An 18,362-nucleotide genomic window follows, 5' to 3' on the forward strand; every position below is an offset into this window, starting at 1 on the left:
GCGGTTTGTCAAATAATAGGGGCAAAATCAACTCAGCATTCATTTACTTTTGCCTTCACTGAAAATGGAAAAACTATAATCTGTTAACCCCTGAAAACCTCTAGTAATTTAAAGGAGAGAAAATGAATCCCGTCAGATAAACCGGGCTCCGCCGCGCCACGCGGGAGCTCCGCTCCGTTCCCCGCGCGGCCAGGCCCGCGCCCCGCCTCCTCGCAGCCGCCAGCCAATCGCAGGTGCCGCTGCCTTCCCACAGCCAATCGGCTGTCTCCGCAGCCTCTGCCCCTCCCCTCCTCCGACGCCTCTCGCTAACGGTCGTAGCAGCCGCCTTGGTGGGAGAGTGTGGGTCGCGTGTTCCTCGGCGTCGCGTCGGCGCCGCGTCCCTTCAGCCGGCGGCTCGCGGGCCCTTGTGGCGGCCGGGCCACGCTCACGCACCCGGGGAAAGCGACCTTGGTCGGTAAGGAGCGGCAGAGCTGGGCCGTTACGGTGTGGGGGCATGCCCTTCCCCTGCTGGGGCTTGCGGCGCGGGCTCGGCGCGCTGGGGCGGGTGGAGGGCCCTGCGCGGCTTGCCTCGCGGCGGGGCTGCACAGGCCGCCACGCTCCTCAGGCTCGCCCCAGAGAGTCGCTGTAACTAGTGCCAGAGCAGTTGTTTAGTCACGTTTCTGTCTGGGCTCACTTTCTTTACGAATGTAGTAGCATGGGAATCCTCCCTACAGTGACGTTATGGGTTTAAGAACAGACAAGCTTCCCTCATCACTCTGCAGCATCCGATCCTAAATTCCTATAATCAGATTTTAATATTTTCTCAACTTCAACTAAATGATGCGACACAGAGTATGCTTTTTTAACCACTGTGTGCTTGCAGAAAGGTGGTTTTGCACAGCACCTGCCAAGGGGTTATTTCCTGTTACTATACAGGGATTGCATAACGCCTTACTCCTCTGTGTTCTGTGCAGGTGGCATTGCTGGAGGTTTTTAAATCTGCATTGCCTTTCCCACAGAAAATGTAAGAATGTGATTGCACATGGATGAAAAAGCAACTTCTTCTCAGTCTGGAAGTAGACCCCATACCAAACTGTTTGCTATGTAGTTCACATACCACACTCTATACTGCCTTTATACATCTGAATGAGAAAAGCTGCTGATCGAAGCCTGGAAATTGCCTTGCAGGTCATTGTGGGAAGTTAGCTGTCCAAGATCAAGGTGTTTCTGACCTGTACCTGTTTATGACCTCAGCTCCCTGCTGTATGGCTCTGTTCTGAAATCTGCTGTCAGGTAAACTGAGCTACCTAGTAGATATGGTTAGAAAAAAAACCAAAAGATTTGTGGAACAACATTTCTGATTATATGTGCATATTATCAGTAACAATAAATAGCTGATGGATGGTCTTTATCCACAGATTTCTGAGTGCTAAACAAGTTTGTTTGGTTTTCTTCTTTCTTTTTCACATTATACTGGCATTAGGATAAAGCATGAGACCCCAGCAGTCTTTGTATTGTAACTTTTTGCAGATTATTAGCTCAGACTAACTTCTGGGGATGGGAGGAAAGGGAAGATAAATGAATGAGATGTTTGGTTACTGAGTGTAATGATGAATATGTGTAGTCTACTTCCAAGATGCTTACCTGTTACTGAGAATGCTATTTAGGATTGTAAATCCATATTGTTGGTTATGTGAACAGCACTGGATCTAAGATCCTAGCTTGGATTGAGCTAAGCAGTATGTCTTACCTTTGTTAGTCTAGTCTGTTCCCTTGCCAAGGGAGAAATGCCACGTTTACTTTACGGATATACCCTTTCTTCCAATATGCCTTGCTGCTTAATGCGCTTCTTAAGGACTTTCCCAAGACTTAGGAATGGGCATAAGGCTATGATGACAGCAGACTTCTTTTTCATGTTTTTCTTAGTGATTTCTTAGTATTACCATAAGAAGATTCCACATAGAGTAAATTCACTGCCTGTGTGCCAGTAGAGGGGATTCAGAGATAACCTAATTATTGATAGTAACACAGGTCTGTTCCTTCTCATAATGGAGTGGAAGAGTAGGGCTGGGGGCAACCTTGGCCTCTTTCCCCAGTTCTGAAACTGTGCTGAGGAGTTCATTGTTTCAGGCATGCATCTCTGCTATTTCTTGTCACAGCAAAGAGGGAAACCAGAAAAATGTTGTTCCAAGTGTTACTGTGGTCCATAGTCTTTGCCTTGGATGGGATTAAATGATTATGTCTTGCCCATATACTCCAGGTTCAATGCAAGATGTAATCAAACTATTTTTCTTGAGCAGTTTAATTTTTGTTTTGCTTAATCAAATCTTTGCTTCAGGGTTTTTTTACAAACCAAAGGCAAATAATTAGCTGCTGACTATCACAGCTTATTGGAATTAAATTGCTAATGCTGCAAAAGAGTATGGAAGAATGGGCTGCATGAATATAACACTGTCATTCTGTATGTCTGTCGTGCCCTTGAGGAACGGAATTGCTCCCTTCTCTGTAGATCTGAAAGGTTCCTTCCTCAGTAATTATACAAAAGATTCACCTGAAAAGTTGGACAGCAAAAGAAGTTTAATTTGTGGTCTTGGGCCTGGAGTTCCAGAAGCTATTGTTATTTTCTGTCCAATGCAAACTATAAAGGTAAGCAGAATGAATATTTGACAGGTCCTAATAGTATATTTTACTTACAGATGCTTTGGAAACTACCACCTTTTAGCTGAGCAAGTCTGCCTGGCTTTATTTGGGTTTTGAAGTACTTCTATATTGGCTTACTTTTTATTATTATTTTTTTTTAATTTGAAACTAAGCAAGAAGATTGTTCTACTTTTGTGTGCAATTTTACATAGCTATGAACCACTGTTGAGTGTTTGGAGCATTTTCCACAAGAAGTGCAACTGGCATTATTGTAGTGAGTAATCACCTTGCTGTAATTTCATACTAAATGATGTGAGGTAGGAACTCACAGTCAGAATCACAGTTTTATACTTAATGCTTTGTTTTAAATTTTTTACAGGTGAAATTCATTCATGATCTGTCCTCTTTAAATCCAAAGTGCAAAGAATTTTTCCATGCTGTCCATGAGATTGTTTGGGAACAAGGTATACAGATTCCAAGAGGACCATTAGAGTAGAATATAACTGGAAGCTTAACTGCATAAAATTCCTAGGCTAATATTGGAGGCATGCTTGCTGTTAGCCAGTGTTTGCACCAACACAGTTAAGGAAGTTGCTATGGGACTTTGTGATTTATAGTATATAACATTGCTTTTCTCCTTGTTCAGATATGCTTTGCTATGGACCAAATGCTGGGCTGTGAACATAAGGCATTCATTAGGAAATGTAAGAGAACTGGAAGTTAAACTGACGCCTAAGTTTTTTGCTTTTACCTGGCCAGTGATGAATGTTGTATACATCAGCCCTCCTCAGCATGACTGGAAATTTAAAGCTGTAAATGCTAATGCCATATGGATTCATTCATAGCTGCTGTAACCTGGCTCCCTTCCACAGCTACATTTACCTCCAAAACAGTTAGGGCTGCCATATGCATAACAAGTTAAAACAAACAGTTATCCAATTTATTATAGCTCTATTTTGCTACCTTGCTAAATGAAGCTGCCACCATGAGCTGTAGGCTGGGAAGTTTGCACAGTGAGCACAATTTTTTCGTCAAAACCCTTTTTCCAGACTTTGCAAACCCCTTTCTAAAGCTGCAGCAGTTTGTCTTTAATAGCTGCTGTTACCATATCAATGTCTGCTGCTGTTTAGTAACATCATGAAAGGAGCACAGGCCCTCTTCTTGTGTAGCTGTGTTAACCTCTCCATTGCAGATAATTGCTGCTAAGGTTTTGTAAAGACCATTGTAGCTTTCTTTTCAGCCAGCCCAAGTATGATTCTTTGATTTTAAAAAGGACTTTAAAGGCCTTTAGTGTGAGAACTGGAGGAAGAGAACTGTGGCAGCAATAGCTGTCTAGCATGGCAACCTGCAGTGATGAACAGCAATATAACAGGGAGTAGATAATAGCAACAGGCCCTGGCCAGTGAGACACGCACAGACACCCCCCCCTAAGACTTCTGGTATTAGGACCTTAAACTTGCATAGGCATGTGCAGATCTAGGGAGGTGATAGCATTTACCTACTAAAACCTGAGCATGCAAGAAAGTAGCTTTGAGGAATACCAGCTGAGGTTAGCTGATCAGAGGCTGGGGAGAGTGTCATTTCATCCCTCTGTGTTTTTGTTTTTTCTTTTGTTAGTCCTGTTGCCTGATGACTTCATCTATTTCACTTTTATTTATTTATTTATTTTTGGAAATGTGAGCTTCCCTGGACCAAAGGTAAACCATCTAGCCTCTATTCATGGCAAAATTAGAAAAAAAATGTGTCTACCTGGCCATCCTTACAAATTAATCAAACTGGGAGGTAGATGCAATAGATGTGTTTATTCTTAAGTGGTAAAAAGTCTGCATTTGGTCAGTTATTCACTGATTTAATAGCTGGTCTTTCATCATATCCATTAGTAGTATTACTGATTATTATTAATGACAGTGTTACAAGAAAAGCTGTACTGCTGCTTCTGTACTGGACTTGTATTTTAAGGGGAGTAGCGCCTTTTTACTGCATTTAATTCTTCAAACTTACCTGTCCCCCCCTTTTTTTTGAGTGTTAACTGAACACTTTGTCATCTGTAACTTCATTCTAAATGGAAGCTGTACTTCTGAAGTGTTTGACATATATTTTATTATAAATGGTCATCAGTACAGAACCAAAATCATCTTTATAAATACCTACCAAGAGCACAAACAAATGCAGGTAAAAACCATTCTTTAGCATGAGCAGACATCTCTATTTTCTATGAGCCTGTTTTTAGGGAAGAAATTAAGTTTTTTTGTGTGCTTTTTTATTGATTTTTAACATTCACTGTGAAAACAAAGCTCTGTTGATCTAGCAAACAAAAAGCCAGAAAGGGTGAAACATAACCTTTTTGCTTACTGTAAATCTGGAATAATCCCACTGTAGTTAATGGAAATATTCTGGATTTAGCACTAATTTAACTGAAATCAGAAACTAGCCTAAGGCACTTCAGAATTCCCACTTCATTCACACTTTTTGCACCTTGCTTGGCCACTTAACAGACAGCACAAGGACTGAATGAATCATTAAAATGTCATTCCTGTCCCCATTAGAGAGTTGCCCTCCTCCAGCCACTAGGCCAAAGCATGCTGCAGTCCTGCTTCTCTTACAAGTGTTCAGAGGATCCTGTACCTTGTTAACCGCCCCCATTTCCTGTAATCCTAATTCATGCACACAGCCTCACACAGAACAGCCCCAGCTGTTGCTATTCTTCATAAGCAAGAAATGAATCCAGGACTCCAGTAGAGGCCTCAGCTGCTTTCCTGAGTAAAATCACTTTAGATTCAACCACTACAAACACTGCTGTGCAAGATGGTGGTGTCTGGGGCCCCCTCAGTAGGTAAGAGCTGATGTTCTCTTTCTGCTGTAAGAGAACAGTGTAAGTCCTGTTTGTTGGGACACTCGAACTTGTTGAGCTTGTTGCCCTAATGATAGTCAAGCTTACATTTGCTAAATGGAGTTTTTCTTGTCTCAGTATGTCTGTGCTTTCTTTTATGTTACGGTGGACAGAGAAGTGGAAGGAAAGATGCTGTCTTCTGGAGTTGAAGCTGCATTTTAGGAGAGAACAGCTTCATAGCAGTTACCTGTCACTGCATAAAGCTGTCCCCTCCCCCCCCCCCAACCTAATGGAGACAGGAGCTGGAATTTAGCTTCCAGTGATCTTACAACACAAGAATATTCAAAAAACAGCCTACTACTAACTAAGCACCAAAATGACAGCATTTACCTTTCCCTACGCTTTTTGTCTTTTTAAAACATGCTTCTTTATTATTGACATACTGTTGTCATCAACACTTTGAGAGACTGCTCAGCAACACTTCAGTCAGCAACACAGCTGAATGTAAGCAGAAGGATAGTAAAAAACTTTAGAACAAAAAATAACACTGCATTCTATTTTTAAAACATCAGTCTTCCCATTAGTATACTGTACTTGACCCTTCTGGCTGGAGAAGTGGCCGTGGTTTCATTCAAAGTGACGTAGATGATTATATAGAGACTGTACATAGGTGAAGACACACATGGGATCTGGCTTGTGGCCCATCACCATCATGTCATCCACTTCTATAAGGCGATCACAGTGAGCCATTTTCCTGTAGTAATAATAAAACATCCATCAAACAAAGAGTTCAAGCTAAGGCGTATAACTACTCCTAAGATTCCTTTGCTGCTCTGATAACAGGCATCACTGAGGCATATAAGAATATCCTGGGGGTTATCCACATCATTTAATTTAGCAATGAAATGGTCAAGCTTAGATAATGTTGGAGATTTTAATTTTTGTGACAATGGAAAACTGGGATCTTATCCAAGGCCTAGTAGGATTTTTTTCACTGCTAGTCACATCCCTGGTGTGTGTAGCATGTAGCGCAGTATCTCATTCCTCTGCCCAAGTTTCAGCGAACAGGGCCATTTGAGTTTGTGAATCTTTTTCCATAACAAAGCATATCATGAGTTTTTCTCATTACACTATAAGAAGGTCAAAAAGAACAGGAAAACATGAGAACAGCTGGGATGTGCCAATAATGACCTGTGTGGCTGTGGATTCTTTTTGCTCCCCCCCCCCCTTTTTAATATCCCTTTTCCCATGGCTTGAGTGACTTGGACAACAATCTCAGATGTTCATCATGCCGGAGAGCAGAAGCCAGACTGAGATCTGGACCAGCAGAAAAGAGAAGATCTGTTGAGGCCTAGGCCTTCTGTTCTCCCCTATATTTATTTTTATACATAAACTGGGATAGGAAAACACTGGAACTTTCCTTTAAGAGTTGAAGACAGTTTTACTGTAGAGATAAGCTACCTAAAAATATGTCTCTTTCAACTCACTGACAAGTAACTGGAGTAAAAATAATTATACATAAAACTCTGCTTCCCAAATTAATTCCATTGACATGGGTTTGAATAAGAAGAGCCAACTTGAAGAATTTCAGAGCTTTTCTATAATGACAAATGACAAATCCAGCTCTAAGTTTTTACTTAAAAAACAAAAAAAAGAAACGAAAAATTGCTCTGAAAGAACCCTACAGCTTCAGTGTGATGGTACCAGTGTTTGAAGCTGTTTCAGAAGTTTTAGGAAGCTGTAGCCATGTATCCCTGCATCCTGTAATTCATTGAAAAGAGTGTACTGAACCCAGCTACATACCACATGGTGTGTTCTTATTGTTACACAAGTCAAACAATTAAACAGCAAGTATGAGTCATGTTGATATTGGGTCAAAAAGTTAACATTTTGTTCTACTATTAAACAAAATGACTGACCAGTCGAGAAGTTTCCACTTATAATGACTTAAAAAAAAATTCATCTTCATTTAATTCCCTGGTATACTGCATCAAAAAGAATCAGTAGAGTGTGACTCACAGTATTAGCTCTCTCCATTTTACAAAAATGCAGTCATCAGGTTAAGATATTGAGAAGCTCTCAGCCCTGATTTAACTCTATTTACACTGAACACAACCTTCGCATTTGTTAAACCAAACCAATGTACAAATGGAGGTGAACTCTCCCACAAAGCCCACTTCCAAAAGTTAAAACTACTTGCTTGTTTACTTTTTTTTTCCCCCCAGAGAGACTAGGTTTATTTACATGCATCAAATTCAAATCAGGTATCAGGCAGGTGAGATTGTCAAAGAAGCTCTAAGTTGTATGTCCAGTTCCTACTGTCACTAAAAGTTGGATGCCTTGTGCTCTATGAACTCAGATTTCTTTTTTTATGATGGATATTGGCAAATTCATTAAGAATCCTCCATCACTTGAAGAACAAAATGATTGGGGAAAAAAAAAAGTAGGTTTTTTTTTTCTCCTCTGTCCAAACAAAGGTCACGTGGTGATTTCTCAAATTTAGTGCATCAGTGCTAAGGCTGGTTTAAAGTAAATGCTACTAAAATCATCCAATTTAAATGATGTGTTTATGCTGCAGCAATTACAGAATTAAATCGTATAATTACATCAATAGGCTTATCGCCAGCAAATGTTTGTCTACATCGAGAATTGCAAAATAAATGCTTTACATTGTTAGAATGATTGACTTTCCATGAAGTACAGCACTTTTTTTGCCTCTGTCTGATTCTTTATATTAGCTTCTCATATTTACAAGCAATCTTTTATAACCTCTGTGAAGGAGTCGCCTTATAGTGCATCCTAGAGCTTTTGACACTAAGTACACTATGGAACAATAAAGAGACAGCATATAGGATTTTTCAATTGAATACTGCAGACCCGGTTTTTCTCCATTATAACATCTGCTCTCTCATGAGGCTGTGCATGGTCTTGACAGTGCTGACAAGGCCAAAGCTTTGTTCCTGATATTTAATTTCAGGAAGGAAGAGAGGAAACACCATCTGAACTGCACAGTGGCCGGCAACAGAAGAAACACCTGCAGGAGTCCAAGAGACCTTATCTGCTGATCTTTGAAGTTGAGGAACACAGTTAAATCAGTTCTGCCTTTCACAGAAAGTTAGTCAACATTTCACATGGACCAGAGAGGTTCCTGAAGTGTCTAATCAATAGCCTACCAAATACAAACCATTTTGAGATTTCTTATCAGAGTAATGCCAAAAGAATTAATTCAAGTGCTGTATTATAGGGATGCAGAGCCAGCCTCTGCTGCAGGTTGGGGAGTCATTTACATGAGCCTGTACAAGTACAAAGCATTCAGATATATTCACTGAGCTGAACTGAGTTTGTCCTAGCATCACTTACTACAGATTCAAACCTCTGTAATTCTACATCAGCAGAACTTGTTTAATGCCAGCCTATGCATGAGGTTAACTATTGTGATATTGAAGACAGCAAGTCTTGTGGTCTATGTGGTAACTACAGTCACAGGCTGACATTTGAACAGCTTTTGTCTGCAGTGATAATAGCTTGTAGACCTAACAGCTTTCTTCCCAGTTAATAATACTTTGCAGAGCTAACCAAACATCACTGTAAAAACCCCCAAAAGCAGCTGCTTTAGCATCTGATTCTGCATTTCTTGGTCATAGAAAAGCCGGAAGAAATTCAGTTCAAGGAAACTGCTCAATTAAGAAATGCAAAAACACAGAAGTCACACTGAGTATCTACTGGCAACATACAATATGGAAGTAGCAGTTCCATTAGCAATATCGTCTAGTGTATACAGACATGTTCCTGGGGTAAAATGCAGCAGGTGAAAACATTTGGCTGCTAGGAGCACAGAGGTGATAAAGCAGAATTCAGAAAGTTCCTCAAGACTGTGAAAGACCTGAACACTGGATTATATCTGGACTCTAATGAATTATCAGGTGCCTGGTAAAACCACATCTGATTTTAGACTACTGAAGTTCCTGTTCTTTACCTTTTTTGGCATGACACATGTAAGCTTGTGATGTAGGATCTACCAGAGGAATGACTAAACCCTTCAGTGATGCCTGGTTTCATGAGACTTGAACTGGAAGCACTTCACAAGAGATCTAATGTGATACTCACTCAGCCATGGTGAAAGCCAGTTCAAAGTTCTGCTTGCGATTAGCTGGGTCAAGCTTATTATAATCAAAAGCTTCAGGAAAAAAAGAATGCACAAGGGCACAGAATGCCATGCCATCATTCCAGCTTGAGGAGAAGTTCTGGAGATCAATGTGCTGCCATGGTGAAAAAATACGCATGTTAATGCAGTACAGGGAACTGGGAAGAGAGCTGCTTTTGCTCACTGCTGTGTTCTGTCCTGCTCTCCCACTAACCAAGTAAGCATACAAAGCACAGGCTTTATGTTTTTCTTCCCCTCTTTGTATATCCATTATTTATATTTTGAGAAGAACTGGCATCCTCAGCAAGGAAAGGCTCTTGCATGAAATGTGCAGTTGCAAAGCAGATACACGTTCAAGGTCCCTGATCCAAAACCTATTGAAAATACTGCAAAGAATCTTATTAACTTCAGTGAACTTTGGAGCAGGCCCATTGTGCCAATTCAGTATCTGTGGAAACTGTGGCCACTGCTTACCCCTATGAAGTATTTGTAATTGAAGAATGGTCTATTTTGTGACAGTGTATAACACTGGATAAAGACCATGATTGCTTGCTTTGCTATTCAGTAAGGCCTAATGCAATTGAATTGAATGCCTGTTTACACACAGATAGGTAGAAATATGGGAAGAATTAGTCCTATTACAAAACCTGACTCTTAGTACTAAAGCTTACTGTCAATTTTGATTGCCTCAGTGAAATGAAACATATTTGGGCTCTTGTTTCATGCTGCCTTCCCAACATATAAAATTCAAGCCCTAACCTTTCTAGTAAGTGACGAAAAGTCATTTTCATTAGGTCTGCTTAAGTATATTTTGTTTTAGAGTTCGGCAATAATAATGCATATTTTACAATAACGTTCAAGAATACATATTATGAAAAACTAGAAAAATTATTACTTTCTCCTGGAAATTGCTTTGGAAGTTGCAGCAGCCAGGTAAAATTCATAAAATCTCAACAGCCAAATTCTCCTCTTAGCTGTACTGATACAACCTCATAGGAATGAGCTCACTGAAAACTGAGTGATTCAACCCCCACCATTTAATACAAATTCACTTCTTTAACTCCAGTAGAGCTTGCTTTGGTCTGCTGTGTAACAAAAGGAACATAGTCTCCACATACTGTTAAGATGTTATCCAGGTCTTACCATACATAACAAGAATGCAAAAATCACAGTCTGCAACGAAGAAAAAAAAATGCCTGAGTGTATAGTGAAGTCTGTATCCATATGCACAAAAATGTAGGCTTTCAGCCAACACTAATGCATCGCTTGGATAGGCATACAGAGTCTCATGCAGTGATTCACTGTCTTAAAGTGTTGCTCATATAGCATCATGCAGAACTTCATCTTGGAATGCAGTGAGGAAGGTAACTCACTGTCAAGCATGTTCTACATTCACTTTTTGAGTACACTTTTGGGGTAAATTCTTCTGAAAAACAGAGCTGAAAGTGCTAGCATATCTTCACCTTGTATCCTATGGTTTTTGAGCGACACCAGTCTAACAGAATTTGTTTAATGCTGCTAGCGCTGGCAACCCCAAAACTTTGTGACCTCTTCAGCTTAGCTCTGGATTCTCCTTTTCCTCTGGAAGATTAACACAGAGACCAGATTAAATTACATTTTAGAAAAAACTTAAATGTACTTGTCAACTACATCTATGCAACCTCGCCCAGCCCCATCCTTGTCAAGGTAGTATTTGAGAAACACAGGGCTGAAACTTCAACCTGTTGGTCCTGCAAGAAAAACTCATTTTGATTTCACTAAAGCCAGGATTCCAAGCCCTCTTCTACTTAAATCATACCCTGATCGTGGTGCATAAAAGACAGTGCATGCATTTGGCCCTTAATGAATGACAGCAGAAAGTCACTGTATTTCCAGTCTCCTCTTATAACCATGCAGAAGAAGGCTTTCACAGCACTCTTTCAGGAAAGAGGCATCTGCTTCTTCAGCTAAACAACTCTAAAGCCAGAGTAATCTGTAGCTGTGAATTTCTGGAGCTCAGTCTGTGACATCAGCAGAGCTGTATGTGACCTCATAGCCCCTTAGCTCAAAATCCAAACACTGAAAGAGTCCTCCTACCCTAACTGTCCTCTGCCATCAACAGTTAACAAAGTAGTTTCCCATTACCAAACCCATTCTGGAGATAAGGGAGGGGTGACATACTTTCCACTGTCTTGTTCAAATTTCTCAAAAAGTGCTTTCCTGGCCTGTGTTCCTGAAGTCCGTGGGAGTGTCTGAGATCGCACCAGTTCTCTCCGCCTTTCAACTTGGCGATGTACAGTAGGAGGAGGGGAGCAAGACTTGGGGGTTACATCACAGTAACTGTCAGTGGCACTGCAGAAAAGTAACATGAAAAGTATGCAGTTAAAAAAAAAAACAAACTGCTGTACCCAGGAGTCAGCATAAAGGTCCAACTGTTGGTTACTCTAAACCTCCCAAAACAGTTTCAAGAGGAACTGAATGAGTCAAAAGCAATTTAAGCAAAGCCCAAAGTTTTATTGACAGACAACAGCATTTAAGTACTTAAATGTCTAAGGCACTTTTACAAATGAGATATAGCAGCTCAAGTCACAAAGGCTTTCTAACATGGAGTAGAACAATTATGTACCTTAAAAAAAATAAATAAATAAATTGCAGCCACATAGGAGCACTAAATGCCTTTAAATCATATTTTAAAAATGGAACTTGAATAGTAATTCAGGAACTACTTTTGAAATTTTTACTCACAGTACACAGAATCCTGAGCTCATGTCAGTGTTGTTTCATTGAAAGCAAACTGATAATTTCATCCAGAAGGCAAGGGATTATATTTCATTTGTGCTTATTTGAACCCTAAAGCATTTCACCAACTTTAATGAGGTAAGCCGCACATGGCATTTGGAAGTGCTCCCACCATTACAGAGATGGGAAAACTGAGGCAAAGAACAATGAAATTGAAGTCACACATTTATTTCTGTTACTGCTGGAGGACAGATATCCTGACAGCGAGTTCTCTAGGATGCTCAGTTTATCAGGACTCAAACATCAAAGTGCTGATGTTGGAACTAACTCAGAAGAAATGTAATGCCAAATCTGGGATAATTTTCAAGGCAGATGCAAGCCCAGTTTAGGATATTTAAACTGCCTGTCCTCCCATTTTTCTTGATAGATATTTTGCATGCTCAGGACACCTGAGTATTTCAGTAGTAATTGTGATACTGTATAATCCTATACTAAACAACTGTGACTCTCAATTAATCAAAAATGTTTGGTACTCAGCTTTTTGGAGTAGGGCTGAAAGTATTCAGTATCCTGCAAGGCATTTAGCTACAAGCTAAACTCTAGGCCAGTCAAACTAAGAATGTTTGATAGTAGTCATGTATTGGCTTCCAAAAATAAGCCTAAAATACAAACTTTGATGCAGCTGACTATGTTTTTAAGTGTCTTCAAAGGGCCTGACATGGCCAGTAAAGGACCATTTGGGGACTTATAAAAACCCATCCCATACAGTGGCGTTCTTGGGGGGGATTAGACTAAGGAAGTCAGCAAACTACCAACCAAAAGCAAAGTCTGCTTTTGGTAAAGACAGAGACTAGGGTACATTATGATAGGAAGATATCCTTTTCTCAGAGACTCATTCACCAAGCATTAACTAAATCTATGAAGTATATGAAGGAAAACAGCACCACCCTGCCTGGGTATCTAGGCTCTGCAGGCACCTATTCAGTTTCTGTTAACATGGTGTCTGATCACTTTTGAATCATAACCTTCCCAGCTTCTGTGAGGTACAGACAAGCTGCAGCTCCTCTGCAAACATATAAAGCTCACAACTTGCTCCCCTTAACAATAATTGAGTGCTGGCAGAGTTTCATTGGCTAACACCATAAGTCTGCCTTATTTGATTAGGTCTGCTTTAAGCTGCTCTATGAAAGATTTTTACCTCTTCCCATCACAGCTCCACTTACCCCTTGGGAAGGCTCACAACCTTTAATGAGCTTAAGTTACAGCAGCTGGGACTCACCTTTTCTCTAAGCCAGCAGACCACCTGTCTATTTAGATCATGAGCACAATGGTCTAACAAAATGTCATGAAAAATGCCTACCTTTCACCAGTTTTGGTTCCACTACTCATCCCATAGCTCGTGGCTGAGACAGATTTAGTGACAGAAGTGGTTTTGTCTGTATAAAAAGCAGGAAGAAAGAAGATACATCAGGTTTGAAACTTCTCTCCCTTTCTCATGTTTTCAATCCTTTTCAGCCACACACTGATTTTTACTCACCGCAGTGAAAAGCTGCAGGCCTCTGTCTAACTTCCAGTATAAGCTAACAAGCTGGGGAGGGATTTTCCCCAGGGGTTCGGTCCCTCTACAAAATTGTTGCACTGCTGCAAGGAGGGTGTAAACAGGCCGTAAAAGACTGTGGGAGAATGCCTTTGATACAACTGTGTTGGAAGAGTCAGATCATTTCAGGCCCTCCTGCAGACCTCTGAGGAGGGCACTCTGGAGATGGTGCCATGGACATTTCAGTGAAAGGAAGAAATGGTGCCACAGGTCAGCTTTCAACAGTCATTCTGGCAGACATAAGTAGTCCTGGGAAAGCTGCCACGATTGAGAGCATAATTTAAATTACCTAATTTCCACCAGAAACCATTTTATTTCTAAAGTTGAACAGACTCTGAAGGTTGCAAAGCTGGCTTAAAACTGTCTTTGCAGCTTCCTCCCTCCACCCCTGAGGCTGCACCTTCTGTGCTTTGTCTCTTAGAGGCCAGCACTGAACCTCAGCTATGCTCTGTAAATGTGGAATAATGGAGTGACTTGCCCAGTTGTAACACTCTAAAGCCAGAACTCTTTGCACAAGGCAGGAACTCATTTATACTAGGCTCCTTCTATAGACAAAGAAGAAAGACTGGCATCTTAGAAACAATGCAATCTAATCGTTGTCCAAATCACCCTCTGGAAGGCTAATCTCTCCCAGTTGCCTTTAGAAGGAATCCAGATCAGCTAGACTTCTAACTAAAAACACCCTGCTATATGCCTGCATATAGGTGTGATCCCCATGAAGAAGTGTGATCACTGTTCTACACCAACTATGTCTCTGCTAAACTGACACTTGAGGCCACAGTCAAATGCTAGTTCATTGTGTGGACAATTAACAGCTTGGTGACATCTATCAGAAGTACTTTTGGATAGAGCTCCACTCATCTATTTAGACTGAAACCAAAAGTCCTTAAGGAATTTTATCCTTTGACACACATATATGAAGGAGACTACTTGCTGCTATTCTGCTCAAATGAAGCTGTGTCAACACCCACAGGGTGGGCCCAATACTTTCCAAATTACATTACCTTGCATTCAGCCATAGTTTTCACTAGGTCAGTTGAAATGTTCACCTCTCAAGCTGTCTGTTCTACCTCACTTTTCTGGCACCTATTGTTTCAACAGCAAAGATTGCTAACAGTACACATGTACACCACTGTGTAAATATGGGTAAGCATCCCTTGCTTTGAACCAACAGAGAATCTGATACAGTGGAAGGAGATGATATGATATGCTGGAAACTGAATCTGCTTAGAAACTGGAACTAGACACTCAGTCTGAATCCCCAGAGATGGAGCACAGAATCCCTTTCAACATGTGCTGAATAAGGAAATGTTGATGGGAACACTCACCTGCAGTGGCAGATGAGCCCATTGTTCTCAATGAACTTGAGTTCCAGGTCTTCACTGAAAAGGAAGAAAAAAGACAAAGGAAGGTTTTGCTACTTTCTTACCTTTAATAAAAGGTGAAAAAAAGAATCTGCAAATAATCCCTCACTCTCCATCTGGTCTCTCTCTGATCTGTCTCTGTAATTTCTGACCCATATACATATTCTGAGCTATAAATGTCACCATCACTAAGTGTGCATGAAATACAGTTCAGAAATTAAAACCTTATTGACTTGAGAAGGAATCAGATGAGATGAGTTTCTTTCTTTTAAACTTAGTTGAGAGAGAAAATAAGATTCTGCAATCACTCTGACTCTTGTGTGTATGTGTCTGTCTGCTGTTGATCATTCCCCCCTCCAAATGACTTTTGAACCTGTTGGCCAACATCAGCCTAACTTCACAAGGGGCCTGAGATCTCAATGCACTAAAAACTCCTGCAAGTTTCATTAAAATAGTTGGCTAGGTTGAAAAGAAATACTTCTTGAGTAATTGTGCTAGAGGATAGGCTGCACTGTACACTCATCTCTATTAGGGAGCAAGAAGTTCTCATAGTATGTGACATTATGGCTTAAAGCTCCACCTAGACATACAGTATTTCAAATCAGAGTGTCTCACTATGGGATATGTAGCCTTAGAAATTAAGTCTCACAGTTCTCACGAGGTCAAAGGACAACCCTTGCCCCCAGCTTCCTGAAGAAGTGCAAGCAGACACAGCATCAGTGAGCAAATGATTTTTGTCTCTCTTACCTGACTGGTTGGAAGTTTTCACTACCGTCTCATTTTTGTTCTTGCTCTGTCCCAGCAGGCCAGCAGACACGTTAGTTGTTCCTGCTGAAGAGATGGTTTCTCCTGAAAATTTCTCTGATATCCTGGTTACTGCAGTAACAGGAAGGTGGGGCATCTGTAAAGCAACTGCAGGGGCATGAGCTTCAGGAGAAGAGTCTGACATGTGAAAAGAGGTCAGTTCATGGGAGACTTTTGCCCGACCTAGTGAATAAAAAGAAAAGGAGAGAGGAGGTAAATTTATTTGCAGATTTTCACAGAGTTACAAAACAATTTCCATGCACAACTTTATTTTACAAGATACTGCAATTACTCTATCTAATTCCTCCTCTGGGACATTATATACCATTTATAGCACACTGCAGAAACTGAAATACAACCCTGGTTGTACAACCCTTGCAGTGGTATACCTGTCCTACACGAATCACAGCTAGTGCATCTTACTCAGATGATTAATCCACTGGCATCTGCATCTGATTAACCTCCCCTGCTGCCCAAATCTCCTATTGTGGATTAGGAGTCAGCATTCTTGTTCTTTTCTTGGTTTTGTGAAATGATGTGTGCCTCAATTTTCTCTAAAACAGAGATAAATCCTTTCCCTACTGAAGGATTAAATTAGATTAGTGATTTGCAAAATGCTTTGAGATGTAAGGCTACAATGGCACACAGAACAACAGGCGTTATCATCACTAATACCCTGAGATAATGTAACAATAATAGGCTTTAATTAATCAAACACTACAGTGCATGCTTAACAGTGAAGTTTAAAAATTAAACTCCTAATTAGGAAACAAAATTAAACAGTACAGTATTCATGCTAAAACCATATCAGATTCTAGTGCTTGCAACATCCAAGGGCTGCTCTGTGCCTGCCAGGATCTGCTATTCTACAAGTAGTGCTACTTCATTCATTTCCCATTCCTACCTGCTGAAGACTGATGCCCATTTTCAATGATGGAAGAACTAAAAACTCTTCTAAACTCAGGTTTGTGGTGGTCATCCAGGTCTACACTCTGTCAGAACAGACAATGGACACAACAGCTAAACTTCAAACAGCAGCAAGAGTTAGGGGAGTATCCAGAGACCCCAGCCAAGAACAGATCTTCCTCATGCTAGTGTTTACAATACAGGATGGGAACAATTCTCTGACCCCAAAAGCCAAACCTGTAAAGTGAGCACTGGCAATGCAGGACTTGTGTCAACCCTCGCATAACGTTCCCACAGGCCCCATGCACTTAGGAGGGCTCTTCCACTTTTGGTAGACAGACCTATCATCATCCTCCACTGTGTTGATGATAAACATAAGACCTTGCACAGTCATGGAGACGAGAAATAAGTGAGCTTTGTAATTCCAGATCTGACCTTCCTAGGTTCTCCCTTTATGTCAGAAAGTCTGACATGTTTGTGTTTTTAATGTTATGTAACTTAAAACAAGGCCATCCACCCTATTCAGGGTACATGGAAGTCCGAGATGCTTTAGTGGACAAAAACTTCCATCTACATGTGGGAAACAACAGGTGAAGGTAGCTGCCATTCATTTAATCATATATTTGGAAACAAAGCCTTGGTTATGCTTGGCAAAACTCCCATTACATTCACAGAGGTGGAATAAGTCCAAAATCATTGCAAATTACATTAGGCTAGACATAAAAATCTCAGCTTTAATGAAGTAAATGGGAAAAGACTTCAACAGGACTAAGATTTTGCTGGAGCACTGGAGGATGCATAGCAGACCTAAGGGGTATCTTTTAGTGAATTGCTTATGGACATTTTAACAGAAGCACCTGCCCTTCCTACACATATCTAAAGTATTTTTTCTATAGTCAATACTGCTGTTTGTATTCAGATGTTTCTAGGCCATTTTCCACAGAATTACCCCAAACCTATCAAAGGCTGCAGATTGCACATTACCTTACCCACACTAATATGCAGATTCAAGCTAATCAGACTACCTACACATGCAAAATTATACATATGTTTAAGCCGTTGCAGGATCTGGGTATATTGGAGGTACCAAATGCTGAGGGCGTCCATGACCTCAGAAGGCTCAAGGTTGGCATGGTTTTGTGAAAATAGATGCAAGAACAGTAGAGGCCCCATCCTGGAAAGAGAGATGCACCTTGCAAAACTTTACTTGTTGAAGAGCCCCCTTCTCTTGAATTGGATTATTCACATGAATAAACATAACTATATGGCTTAGGTGTTTTCAGGCTACTAAAAAACAATCCATCATCCTTCTGTACAGTTCATATAAAACAAGGTTAAGCTTATTCCATACAAATAACATTCTGTTTCTGATTTTAAGTT

General features: G+C 40.6%; 1 protein-coding gene and 1 long non-coding RNA gene across 4 annotated transcripts in view; one reads left to right on the forward strand and one right to left on the reverse strand.

The window, feature by feature from the left end:
• Positions 1-9,546, forward strand: LOC136993927 (uncharacterized). The gene is made up of 3 exons (XR_010886194.1): positions 1-454; positions 1,168-1,272; positions 8,427-9,546. It is a non-coding gene; the product is annotated as an uncharacterized lncRNA (long non-coding RNA).
• Positions 4,703-18,362, reverse strand: part of SMTNL2 (smoothelin like 2) — a 26,708-nt gene continuing 13,048 nt past the window's right edge. The window contains exons 2-10 of one of the 3 annotated variants that reach the window (XM_067309569.1): positions 16,981-17,068; positions 16,020-16,259; positions 15,237-15,290; positions 13,672-13,747; positions 11,754-11,924; positions 11,057-11,174; positions 10,737-10,766; positions 9,557-9,708; positions 4,703-6,203 (exon numbers count right to left, since the gene is read on the reverse strand). In XM_067309569.1, coding sequence (XP_067165670.1) covers positions 6,077-6,203; positions 9,557-9,708; positions 10,737-10,766; positions 11,057-11,174; positions 11,754-11,924; positions 13,672-13,747; positions 15,237-15,290; positions 16,020-16,259; positions 16,981-17,068 — 1,056 coding nt within the window. In that variant the 3' untranslated portion in view covers positions 4,703-6,076. The remainder of the gene's footprint in view (positions 6,204-9,556; positions 9,709-10,736; positions 10,767-11,056; positions 11,175-11,753; positions 11,925-13,671; positions 13,748-15,236; positions 15,291-16,019; positions 16,260-16,980; positions 17,069-18,362) is intronic. The other 2 variants (XM_067309570.1, XM_067309571.1) reach the window with 2 other exon arrangements.

The sequence above is a fragment of the Apteryx mantelli genome, chromosome 22 (assembly GCF_036417845.1).
Source record: "Apteryx mantelli isolate bAptMan1 chromosome 22, bAptMan1.hap1, whole genome shotgun sequence".
NCBI lineage: Eukaryota > Metazoa > Chordata > Aves > Apterygiformes > Apterygidae > Apteryx > Apteryx mantelli.